A 13,829-nucleotide genomic window follows, 5' to 3' on the forward strand; every position below is an offset into this window, starting at 1 on the left:
AAATATGCTTCAATCAACCAACAACTCGATAGTACCAATTCTTCTTCTTCATCATCTTCATCATCATCATCATCATCATCATCTTCTTCTTCTTCATCATCATCATCTTCTTCATCATCATCATCATCATCATCATGATCTTCTTCTTCATCATCATCTTCTTCTTCATCATCTTCTTCTTCATCATCATCATCATCATCATGATCTTCTTCATCATCATCTTCTTCATCATCATCATCTTCTTCATCATCACCATCATCTTCTTCATCATCATCAGCATCATCATCATCATGATCTTCTTCTTCATCATCATCATCTTCTTCTTCTTCATCTTCTTCTTCGTCGTCGTCGTCTTCTACATTTCATTTTGTTTTTGTTCTGTTATTTCTTTAGTTTTATTTTCTTTCTTTTTTCTGAATATTTTCGGGTGATGGTGGGTTGTTAGGACAGAATATGTAATCTTGTGGTCTGCGGTCAAAAGCTGTAGACTGAAAATCCAATTCATCAAACTGAGACAAAGCGTTTTGATATTAACGTCACCGAAGTATTAGCTATGTGTATATTTGACAGATAGAAATAATAATTTCTCGTCATTTGTTCCAGTCATTTGTTCCAATAATAGATGGCCCCTTTCAATAACTGAGTTAATAACATTCGACCCAGTTCGATCCATTTTACTGCTAGCGTTAAGAATTCCATATTTTCCAATAAGGAAGAATGTAATTTGACTTTATTCAGTTTAGCTTCGTTTTTAGGAAACTCGAATTGACTTTGATGCTGTGTAGCAAATATTTGGCATTAAGCAAACACCTGTACAGCACTTGTTCTTTACATACACCTAGTGTATTAAAAGAGTTCACCTGTGTATATATTTATCATTGTTTAGGAAATGAGAATTGCCGTGGGCGCTTTTTGAGGCATATTTGACTTTCTGCTAACACTTACAACACTAAACAGTGACGTTTTTTTTATTGGTGCAGCACATCATATGTACAGAAGAGCGCGCGTAATTGAACACCATGCATACTCACAACATACATGCGCGTGAACATACACACTATATATACATATTATACACATGCACGTACGCACGCGCGCACAAACACACCTTACACACAAACACACACACACACACACACACACCTGACATATCTACATCTATTACCTAATATATACATTAAGTGTTGTACCTGGTTTCTGCTAAGAAAATACCACAATTGGTGTATTAAAAAACAACTTTCGAAAATCGATTATGATCTGTATTCTGTCTTTCTTATCTGTTGCATTAAAACACATACGCATTTGCCAGTATTACTAAATCTTTTTCTGCGTGTTTGTCAAATAAACACACTCCGTTTTCCTAGCATTCGTCTCTATTCTTTCTCAATTCTGTCCACAAACTTCCAGTTGTTTCAAACACACCCCACAGAACTTGCAGTTCCACTGCGAAAGAGCAATTAATTATACCAACAAAGACGAACAGTTTTGAAGGTTTTTATTTTTTTTATTTACATGTGGCTGGTAACTCTCGGAAGCTTTGTGTACACGGAGCATTAGTACTGCGAAATGTCCAGGTTTTCCCCGACGAGCAAGTGTTTGAGTAAGCACTTTATTCCCAGAGAGACTGATGAAAGAAAGAAAAAACACTATTTGCAAAGAGACTGGGTGAATTTAATTCAACCTTAAACTCCATTTTCTAGCAAAAGATCGAGTAATCCTAGCAAACGAAGTTTATTTTTGGCTTTCAAAGTAATGTTGTTGAGGAGTCTTTCCCAGAACGTGGCATTTAATACATACGGTAATAAGTTGAGATAATTTTGCATATAATTAGAAAATGTAACATTTTATTATGTTATTTTTTTCAATTAACAATAGGTGACTAAATAAACATATGCGTAAATGGCCTAAGGCCTACACTGGAATGGAATGGAAAATTGTTTAACGTGCACATTCAGAGCAAGCTGCTGTAGCGCACGCCTGTCCTGGGCATAAGTACCGGCCTACACAAATGGGTACAATCTATATGAGTAGGCAACCATCCTTTATAAAGAGGTTAATAGGTCTGCATTTATATGCAGGGGCGAACACATTTAAAATGGGCAGGTAATGGATGTTAAAGTTTGGCTTATTTGTATAGCTATTCATTGAAAAACATTACGGTCCCACAAACACATAAACACACACACACACACACACACACACACACACAAACACAAACAAACACACAAGTAAGGAAACAAAACAAAACGAAAAAGCCAACAAAAATACCCCAAAATAACAACAACAAAACAAAATAAAAATGAAAACAAATACACCACCACCACCACCACCACCACTGTTCAGGTATAATGTAATTACAGGCCTATGCAAAATATTAAATAAATACACAAGTCGGTTAGTCGACTGTGGCTTGCGTTTTTACGTTTCGCACCTTGCTGTTGACAGGCTAATAGGTACAAACGAAAGAGTGGCCGGAGAAGCGGATCGCCCTGTCTGACGCCACTGGCGCCGCCAGACGATCGCTCCACGGTGGCCCCGCCGTGTTATCCGAGGTCAGGATTGGAGGTTTTAAAGTCGTAAGCTGCGTAATACTGGCAGAGTCGTGTGTTTACTACAAAACCCTCAACTGCCGTATCGTCTTACCGACAGCCGATGGATTCAGTTTGTCTCACCTGTAGCGAGGCGATGCTGTGCTCGCTAACCTAGCCGTAAATTTAAACGTATATATACACGTCGTTTTCACGTGAGGCGTTCCTGTAAGTTATTTGTCCCGATTAAATGTCTTCTTAAATAATAATGTATAGATTCCAGGAGTGATAAGATAATATATATTCTATATTTCTGTCTCCGTCTCTCTTCCTATCCATGCGCCAGTACCACCGTCTGTCCACCTATCCAAACTATATATTATATCTTATCTTATCCTATCTATATATCTGTTCCCTTTCCAAACCTATTTTTATTTTTCTACTAAAACAAAAACACCCCCTCCCCCCAAAAAATAAAATAAAATAAATAAACAACGTCAGTCGAGGGGAACAAGTTACAATCTTCAGACTGCGCACAGGACACTGTAGACTGCGGTCCCACCCTGCCAGGATTAAACATGTCCCCTCTCCAATCTGTCACTGTGAACAAGCCACAGAAACTGTTGAACACATCCTACAATACTGCCAACAACACAGCCAACTCAAAGATGCTCACTGGCCAACACCGAAAAACACAGAAGAAAAACTTTATGGAGACCAGGAATCCCTCCGTGTCACTGTGAGATTCATCCTGGCAGCAAACATCTCCCTGTGGTATCATTACAAGAAGTAACGAAAAGAAGAAAAACAAAAACAAAACAAAAACATCCTCATTTTCGATATAAATACATAATATTTGTAGGATTACTACAACTCGTCCATGTCGTTATCATCGTCTCATCATCACCATCATCATCACTATCATTATTATCATCATCATCACACCATCATTATCATCATCATCATCACCACTACCATCATCTTCATCATCATCATCAGCAGCAGCAGCAATCAACATCATCATCATCATCACCATCACCATCATCATCATCATCTATATCGACATTCCGACAGCCGACATTCCGATATTTTGAACTGCAAATACAACTCCCAAACAGGATGTTCACTTAATATTGCTGTAATAATTTTATTACTAGCTGATCAGTCATCCGCGTTACAGGAGAATCCGAAATACCTGCATGTTTGCAACTGCACAGCGAAATCCCAGGGGTGCGCCACCGCTGGCGGGCATACTAGAATCTGTCATAGGCTGATGGAAACTGTTCGGTGTTACCGCGCTTGTTAACAGAGTGTCATAACTATACGCTATTATTGGAGATTATTTGAAAGATAAAATCAGAACCGTGTGGCCTATTTCAGGGGCGACGAACCGCGGTTTCCAGGTCACCATTCAATTTCAGGGGGTCACTGCACTAAATCAGTTGGTATAAACGACTGTACTGTCTGTTATTGGCATTTTCGATTCAGAGTATTAATTTTTTTTTTTTTTTTTTTTTTTTTCTTCTGTTCTGGCTTTTATTTATTTATTTATTTATTTATTTGTTGTAGCAAATATTTCTATTATTTATTTCTCCTTTTTTTTTTTTCTTTTTTTTTTTTTTTTTTTTTTTTTTTTTTTTTAATATGTATATTTTACAGTGTCATTAAAGGTAAACGCACTCCACCTACCTCTAGAGAAAAATGTTCGTTAAACGAACCGTGTAATAACTATAGACTGTTATAGATTGCGAGTACTTATCGTAAGATAAAATCTAAATGCTTTGTTTTGTTGTTTGTTTTGTTTGGGGGGGGGGGGGGGTTGTGGTCGTGTGGGATGTGGGCGGAGATTGAAATGAGGGCCACTAAATTACATTACGTTTGTTTAATATTAGACCAAAGCTTTTTTGCCCCTCTATACTAGTACTTTAGTGCTATTCAAAGTAAATACACTTACATAACCCCAAGAAAAGAAATGTTCTTTAAACTAACCGTGTAAGTATCCAATGTTCTGCTCCGTGTAACTGCATGGGAGGTAATATTTTATATCTTCACACTGTTCACCAAGAAGCATTATTTACAACCTTGTGTTACTCGACTAGATGTTGAGGAATATTATACATAGTTCAAGCACATACTGCATGTGATCCCTATAAACTCGATCCCACGGACGTGTGCGAAGTGTTAAAACGCCGACGTCATGTTGGCATGAGAGACAAGTTACATTTGGCTGCTGGAATTCCAAGAGGAGAAGATTATTGTCCATAATTATTATACGACAGCTGGGTTAATTTGTGAATGTAGGTCAGAAAGGCAAGGATTGTATCGCTTGTTTGTGGATTCAATTAAGAGTTGCTTCCCTTTTCAGAATTATTGAAGTAAAAATAAACAAAACAAAAAAAATAAAAATAAAGGGAATTGTGGAGTTCCTCACTCCAAAATGGTGCCACAGTTGTTTTTCTCCTTTATGCTGTATATATATTCAAAATAGTGCAGATAGAGTTTTCGACAATGATGTGCGAAATAAATGATGGCGTGGCAAGTGGTTGGCCCAGAGCCATTGACTCAGCGATGCTTGCGTTAACTTACGTCGTCTGCGGATACCAGAGCAGTCCAGTAATTGGATTTTTCGTTAATCTTAGGATGATCTTTGAACCTTTTGTCATTTTCTTGGAATATATTCGCCATGCGGCTGTCCTCTTGGGGTCAAAACTGGCACGATTCCTTAAATAACAAACACAGACAGTAAACTTGGTTTCGTGCTGCCTGGATATTGCGGTCAATATGATACATGGAGCTATAGTGTAAAGTGGTGATGGTTGGCTCCGTTATATGACAGCCTCCTCCCCGGCTCCCCCAACCCTTCCACGGGCGTAGGAAGGTGCCAAAAAAAGGGGGACACACACACATACACACGCACACACATATACACACACACACACACACATGTATAAATATAGAAAAACCATCGCTGCTGCTATAAAGTGGGGTGAGGGCACACTTGTCCCCCCCCCCCCCCCCCCAACCCGCTCCCTATGCCAGTGCAGTCTTCTATGTTAGATCTGACTGATATGTTTGGTAAACAATTACGTGTACACTTTGTTTAACGGGTTAATAGATAACTGGCGTAGCCAGGATGGGGGAGATACGGGTCATGTCCCCCCACGACACCTTAATCACACCTCTCTGGGTGTTTTGTCCCCAGCATTCGGTTATATATTTGCCTTTCGCACCAAAACGCGACCTATAGATAGTGTGGATGCCTCTCCCCCCCCCCCCCCCCCCCTCCATATAAAATTTTGAATACGCCATTGCGGCCAGTGATGTAGATATGCAGGTGCCAACCCTCTGGTAATTGTGACTTTAAGTGTGAGAGAAGAAACCTACTGCCTGTCAAATGGGCTGCTAGTTTAAATGTAGTCACAAAGAATTATTGTTTCTTTTAATTCCAAGTCTCGCCGCCACCTATCATTCGCGACAATAAACTAGTGTTTTAGCTCATCATCCAATCATGTTAATATTGTTACTATCTTTATTTCTACCGTAAACTCACACTTGTTGCCCACCTCTACACCCTAAAATAAACATGGCTCCACTCCTGCCAACAAAATTGTCTCTGTGAAGGGTCGAATTTTATCAAATAAAGAAATGTTTCGTGATCCATATCGACATGATCCATATCGAAATGCAGAGTTACTTCCCTTCCAGTTCCGCAGACCTGAGGGCCGATGCATGTTCAGGAGGGAGAGCACACTCGGTCGATCAGTAGACTGTTTTTTTTTAATTTAATAATAAATGAACGTAATGTGACAGAACACAGTGGCACCAGTTAAATTGTTCGCAGGCGCTCGCCTTCCTGAACACGCGACTGACTAATGAATATATACATGATACGCTTAACAGTTATCCAGAGATTTGCAGCAATATATTTATTTAATTATTACCACACAGTTGTGTTATTTAATACATATTTACACGTGGAAATAAAATATTGCTAGAAATATGAAGGCTTTTTAATCAATTTGCACAACTAAATTTAAAGATTAAAAAAAAATATATATATATATTTTCATTTTATTTCTTATATCTTTATTTGGTTTAGTATTTTTAATATAGTAGGGTGGAGGGTCCAACCTTCAAATGTGTCTGGCATAAAAGCAGCAAGCAGATTTAACGTCCCGACAATGTACGCTTATCGATTATTAATATATCATTGTGTGTGTGTGGATGAAGACTGATGATCGATCACAAAATGTCACCGATTCCCAGCGCTTTAAATTGTAGCAGCGTAGAATTCCAACAACCCAAGACCTTGGAAAGTAGACTGGTCATCGCCGTTGCCGTTATCGTTAATACGACGTGCGCGTTATTTCAGTAATCTGGTAGATAACGCTACTTTAACTGGTTATTACCAAAGGACGCGCTGTGCATGCCTGATTAGCATTTCATTTTAAACTTATCTTTGTGCTTATATTCAATTAAGGTTCAAGCACGCTGTCCTGGGCAAACGCGCCGTTAGTCAGGGCTATCTGTCCAGAACAGTGGGTTAGTCTAAGTGCTTAGTTGTTACTGGTTACTGAGAGTTAAAGCTTGTTGTTTAACGACACCACTAGAGCACATTGATTTATTAATCGTCGGCTATTGGATGTCAAACATTTGGTAATTTTGACATATAATCTTAGAGAGAAAACCCGCTACATTTTTTTTTTCATTAGTAGCAACTGATCTGTTATATGAACCATCCCATAGACAGGAAAGCACATACCACGGTCTTTGATATATCAGTCGTGGTGCACTGGCTGGAACGAGAAATGGTCCAATGGGCCCACAGACGTGGATCTATCCCAGACCGACCATGTATTAGGCGAGCGCGTTACCACTGGGCTACGTCTCGCTTCCCTACCCACTGAATCATTAAAACTCGATATGGATGTAAACTTGTACCGGGATTGGAGCCGGTATTGCGGTGCGAACCCAGTACCTACTAGACTTTTTGTCCTGGTGGTTTTAACCACTTCACCACTACATCGAAGCCGGTTGTAAGCATGTGTGTGTGTATAGGTTCATTGAATGGTGCAGGTATACAGAAACATTGAGCGACATGTTACTCATACGTGTGAATATTCTATTGACGGCTGGTCTATTTGGTTGAACGCACCGTGCGCGAACGTATATACATTAAGCATTGACCTCAAGGCACGTATCAACCGCAGCCCACACGGCGCTGCGCCGCATTGCGTTTTCCCCTTAACGGGATCATGTCATAATTCCATGTTCGAAAGATTAAGCCGATCTGCCCGACCTCGTCGAACTGTGTCACGACAACAGGTAGTAGAGTCTTCTTTCTCTGGGGGGAAAACTCGGATGACTAACATAAATAGATAGTCAACTCACCTTGTGCATTATATGGTATACACCTGTACGAAGAGACGGATATACGGCATGCGATTTGAAACAACTGGGCTGCTTTTCCCAGCTACATACATACACTCACAACGCACAGTATCTTATTTCGTTTAATGGACAGACTCGATATAATGGTGTGCTGTGTGCTGTTGCGACGCAGGTGGCAATGATAATTTATTCTTCAAGGTTTATCACGGAGTTGTAAGTAGATTCACGGATACATGGCGATTTGTTTACAGCAACGTGTTTAAGAGAGGGAAAGAGAAACTAAAACAAAACAAAAATTTAAATATGGATACCAGTGGTGAGGTGGTGATGTCCGGAAAGGTGTCGAGCATATCGCAGACGCCTCCTTCGTGCCAGACGCCTCCTTCTGAAGCCAGGTCGAGGAAGTCTGTGAGAATCGAGGAGCCGACCAGACGGCAGAAGTCCAGTTCGGATTGCAGACGACGGAAGTTGTTTTCTACGGACAAGTCGCCGGACAAGACACCGGATAAGTCGCCGGACAAGATGCTGGATAAGATGCCGGACGACGGTGGTTGTGGAATTCTAACCCCCAACAGGTGAAACTTGGGAAAGGGTTCCGTATTTTGCCCCCCAAAGTTGTTTTGTTGTTTGAATTGCAGATCTCTTAGGTACCCCATTTCGTTTTGTTTTGTTTTGTTTGTTTGTTTGTTTGTTTGTTTTATTTTGCGTAGCACGTCTTGACCATATAAACTACTTCCTAACTTATGCAAGAACGCAAAATGGGTTTCGCAAAACTAGGCAAAACTATCATTCTCGTCTGTGTGTCCTGTAAGAAATATCTTGTTTTATTGTGGGGGGTGGGAGGGAGTCTTCAATTTTTTTAATGTAATGTATCATTTTATGTTGTATGGCTTATAAAAGTCTACGCTATATTTAACCCTAAAACTTTTTTTTTTTTTAAATTTTAACTGCCAACATTGAACAAGTAAAACTTATCAAAAAAAATCCCTATATAGCCCTTGATTCGTTTCTTGTTTGTCCTATACGAACTACGCTTTTCATTTTTAATGTGATGTATTTTGTATGCCTTTAAGGCTTATAACCAAGTTATGTTTAACCATAAAACTGTTTAAAAGAAAAACATGTGAAATTTTAACTCAACCGGTAAAACCCGTATTTCACCTGAGGCTGTCTGTCTGCCCAACAGACCAATACAGAATACGTTTTTCACTTCTTTATTTAATGCAGTTTATGTTATTTAACTTTAACAGATGTTTAAAACTAATGGTGTGTTGATGGGGATGAAATTAAAAATAAGGACGTGTTGCCAGACGTTAATGGATTGATATGTCTACGAAGCTGCATGGACCTGGTTATGATTTTTTATTTGACATTGTTCAGTATACGTTGTGCTTTCCACACGTACAGGTATAAGCATGTGGCAGATAGTTACATCCGCTGTGTATGTCTCGCTGCCTGTCGCGACAGCGTAATGTCAAGGCCGGGGCCAGGATGACACTTTCATGTACGTTGAAGGGTTGTCGTGATTGATTTACATAACCATACAGGATTTTTTTTTTTTTTTAAATAAAGACCTTTCAAGTTAGCTGGCTGCTCAAAGGCAGGTTATACAGGTTGTAAGACATACATCATCGAGTTTAAGGATCCAGCCCATTGCGAACACACCCCGAGGCTTAAAGTTAAAGTTTGTTTTGTTCGACGACACCACAGGAGTACATTGATTTATTAATCATCGTCTATTGGATGTCAAACATTTGGTAATTTTGACATATAGTCTTAGAGACGACACCCACTACATTTTCCCCATCAGTAACAAGGTATCCTTTATATTCACCATCCCACAGACAGAAAGAAAGAAATGTTTTATTTAACGACGCACTCAACATATTTTATGTACGGTTATGTGGCGTCAAACATGTTGTTTGCCACAAAAAATTTGAGAGAGGAAACCCGCTATCGCCACTTCATGGGCTACTCTTTTCGATTAGCAGTAAGGGTTCTTTTATATGCACCACCCCGCTGGGCTACGTCCCGCCCTCCCCACAGACAGGATAACACATAACACGGCCTTTGGTGCAACTGCACTGCTGGAACAAGAAATAGCCGAATGGGTCACCGAAGGGGATTGATCTTAGACGGACAGCGCATTAGGCAAGCTCTATACCACTGTGCTACGTCCTGCCCCCATGAGGCTTAAACAATCAAGTGGAAGAAAATGAAAAAGAAAAGAAATAAACTCAGTACATTTTATTTACGTTTATATGCCGTCAGACATATAGTGAAGAACCACACAGGTAATGAGAGAGGAAACCCGCTGCCGCCACTCTGTGTGCTATGCTTAGGCGCAGATCCGGGTGGGATCTAGGGGAGTCTGGTCCAACCCCTTCTCACAACGACAAACAAAATGTATTTATTTTATAGAGCATTCACCGTTAGTAGACAACTTCCATTTAAGTAGGTCGGGGTGACCTAGTTATAGTACACAACACACCACCACCCCAAGTTGTACTTTCATGCAAGGTTTGATGATCATATCTATGAATTAATAAGGAAAATATGGCCATGATAAGGATTTTTTTTTTTAATGTGCAGTAATGCGTGAAACGTATGTCGTGGTGACCTAGTTTTGGTACGCAACAAACCGCCATCCCAAGTTTAACTATCAGGTTTGATGATCCTATCTATGAATTGATACGGAAAATATGGCCTGGACAAGGATTTTCTTTAATGTGCAGTAATACGTAAAAAGTATGTCGCGGTGACCTAGTTATGGTACGCAACCACCACCGTCGGAAGTTGTATTTGCATGCAAGGTTTGGTGATCCTATATGAATTAATAAGGAAAATATGCCTCGGAAACGGACAACGCCATACCATAATAAAACCCACCAAAGATGAGCGTGTAATAAAAATACACTTAAATTCTTTATCTCAAAGCGAGGGCATAAATTAACAATAAATACTAATACCTTAACTTGTCGTTTAGTTTTGATGAATATTTTATAAGCACTTATTTGAATAAGGGATAAGTGAACGTAAAACAAAAAACAAAAAAGAAATAATAATAATAATAAAATTAAAAAATTAAAAATTAGGAAAAGGTCACACATTAATGTACGTATTGTGGCAGCTAGGCGTTCTAGATAAATATGCACAATTCACGAATTATAATGATGTTCTATTTTTGTATATATCAAGAACTGTTCACAAACGGCAGTTTGTTGCGTTTATGACTCACGCTATTCAATTAAAACCATGTATAATGCTGTGCGCCAAACCCCATGTCGCGGGGAATTGAACCCTATATTGCGTCCTATAGTATCTACACATGTTGTACTATTTATTATTCAATTGACGACCATGCATAACCAGACTTCGTCGTTTAAAGGGACCCTCCTTGTCTTTTCAGCCTGAGCAAGATTTCTGGCACCATACCATCTGTAGTGTCGCTACTTATTGTAGTCCTGTTTAGGAAATAGATCCTCATAAAAAAAAACAAAAAAAAAAACACCCTGCAATATTCTGTTATGCCTTTTGAAATAGTTCTTTGATGATAACAAGTAGGCTGACCTCTGTAGTATTTAAATAACCCACTGGTTTGAAGTTACTTGTTAAATTTAGTACTTAACTGATAACAGTTTGTGTAAATGGTATACTGCCACATGTGCAATAGCAACATGAGGCTATGCTATGGTATGGGGGTGGCAGTGTTTCTGCCAGAAAGAAATTTCTGGGTATGACGCTATGAAATTGAATGCAACCACAGTCAACGGGGAGTAGGGGGGGGGGGGGCCTCCCCTAGAATGAAAATGGGTCACGTTTAGGGTTAGGGTTAAGAAAATCATACAGTAATGATAACAGTAATTAATTTTGTGAAAAAGTTAACTTTAAAACAAACAAAAAATTGGGTATGGCGCCATACCCGTTTTACCCTCTGGCAGAAACCCTGGGTGGTTAACTGAAGAAAGGGAAAACTTTTTTCAGTGGACATACGACTCGACCCTCCTATAAACTTCGCACGCCACACTCTAGACCTCCCCCACTCTAGAACTCACACACATACACACACACACGCACACACATCACCCACCCTCTCCCCCCATCCCTGCTACAATTCCTGCACTACGCACCTGCACCATTAAAACCATTTCCATTTATTATCTAATAAGCTTCTGTATATAATAGTTTGTATCGGATATATCCCAAATCCTCCGCGAGAAGTATCTGTACGTCCGAGTATATCCGAAAGTCTCACATTAATTATCCTCATTGCTGAGTCGGCAGTTTGTACAGATGGCACGGCCTGTGGTTAACGCAAATACAAATGCGCTTTCCCTGGCTGTCAGATTTTATGTCCGACATTGTAGTTATTGATTGGGTATCGACATTCCAGCTTCTGACCATGCGGCGTGTGTTGATATATACATATATATATATACAGACATTCCAGAAATGTATAGTGAATATTCACTCGTCATAGTTCTGTATTAAACTCGTTTGAACATTATTCCTATGGGTTTCTTATGCTAGAGTCTATGAATGCACGTGTTGTATGGATGTGGATGAATGGACGGCAGGGGCGGATAAAATGGACGGCACGGGATGAATCAAATTATATATGGTGTGATAGAGTTTGTGAAAATACGTTTTGTATAGATGGATGAATGGACGGCCACACGAATACACATGCATATATGTGGAAATTCTCTTCTCTCTCTCTCTCTCTCTCTCTCTCTCTCTCTCTCTCTCTCTCTCTCTCTCTCTCTCTCTCTCTATCTCTATATATATATCTATATATATTATATATATATATATATATATATATATATATATATATATATATATATATCTTTCTGTCTCTCTGCCAGAACAAAGATTTTGGGTGTGGCGCTGTGGAATTGAATACTTACAATGTGTGTGCTAAATGCAACCGCAGTCGACGGGGGTAATGGAGGCCTCCCCAAGAAAGAAAATGGGTTAGGTTTAGGTTTAGGGCTGAGAAAATCATACAATAATGATAAGAGTTATTAATTTTGTCAAAAGGTCAACTTTAAAAACAAATCTTCAAATCATGTTGGGTATGGCGCCCCATATATATATATATATATAGAATGGACCGCCACATGATGTATGTATAGATGAATGATTAAATGGATGGATGCGACATCGTTCAACAAAGATTATTTTTCTTTCTTTCTGTTTTTTTCCCCATGTATATGCTCATTATTTATCAAAGCGGTACTGGCCGGCCGTTTTATCCCATCCTCACCCCTCGTGTATTCAGTATATGTAATATTAGGACATTCTGTATTATAATTACTTGTATATGACCTGTTTTATGATTATGCAAAGAGATGCATTATATACGTGACCCGCTGCTGAGCGACAGGCGTGCATTATTCAATAAACCGAGGCCATACTGTACACCTAGTTTACTGTACTGTAACAGTGTAACCCAAATACATATACTAGTCTAGCATTAGGCCAATGTCTGTCTGCTGTCTCATTGTCTGTCTGTTTCTCCGTCGGTCTGTCTGTCTGTCTGTATCTCTCTCTCTCTCTCTCTCTCTCTCTCTCTCTCTCTCTCTCTCTCTGTCTGTCTGTCTGTCTGTCTGTCTCTCTCTCTCTCTCTCTCTCTCTCTCTCTCTCTCTCTCTCTCTGTCTGTCTGTCTGTCTGTCTGTCTGTCTCTCTCTCTCTCTCTCTCTCTCTCTCTCTCTCTCTCTCTCTCTCTCTCTCTCTCTCTCTCTCTCTCTGTCGGTGTGTGTGTGTAACTCTCTCTCTCTCTAAGTATCTTTCTGTCTCTTCCCTTCCTCTCTGTAACTCAAATATGTATACTAGTATTAGGCCAATTTCTATCCCAGTCTGTTTTTACCCTCTCCCTTCTCTCTCTCTCTCTCTCTCTCTCTCTC

The 13,829-nt window shown here is 39.5% G+C and overlaps 1 protein-coding gene and 1 long non-coding RNA gene across 8 annotated transcripts in view; one reads left to right on the forward strand and one right to left on the reverse strand.

The window, feature by feature from the left end:
• Positions 1-13,829, forward strand: part of LOC121376255 — a 135,495-nt gene that overhangs the window by 72,721 nt on the left and 48,945 nt on the right. The window contains exon 1 of one of the 7 annotated variants that reach the window (XM_041504081.1): positions 7,643-8,494. The exons of 5 other annotated variants lie outside the window; for them this stretch is intronic. In XM_041504081.1, coding sequence (XP_041360015.1) covers positions 8,223-8,494 — 272 coding nt within the window. In that variant the 5' untranslated portion in view covers positions 7,643-8,222. Of the gene's footprint in view, positions 1-7,642; positions 8,495-13,829 lie in introns of those variants that run through there. One more of the 7 variants, XM_041504085.1, reaches the window with a different exon arrangement.
• Positions 1,482-5,498, reverse strand: LOC121376257. The gene is made up of 2 exons (XR_005958425.1): positions 5,115-5,498; positions 1,482-1,624 (listed from the first exon to the last, which is right to left on the reverse strand). It is a non-coding gene; the product is annotated as an uncharacterized LOC121376257 (long non-coding RNA).

The sequence above is a fragment of the Gigantopelta aegis genome, chromosome 6 (genome assembly GCF_016097555.1).
Source record: "Gigantopelta aegis isolate Gae_Host chromosome 6, Gae_host_genome, whole genome shotgun sequence".
Lineage (NCBI taxonomy): Eukaryota > Metazoa > Mollusca > Gastropoda > Neomphalida > Peltospiridae > Gigantopelta > Gigantopelta aegis.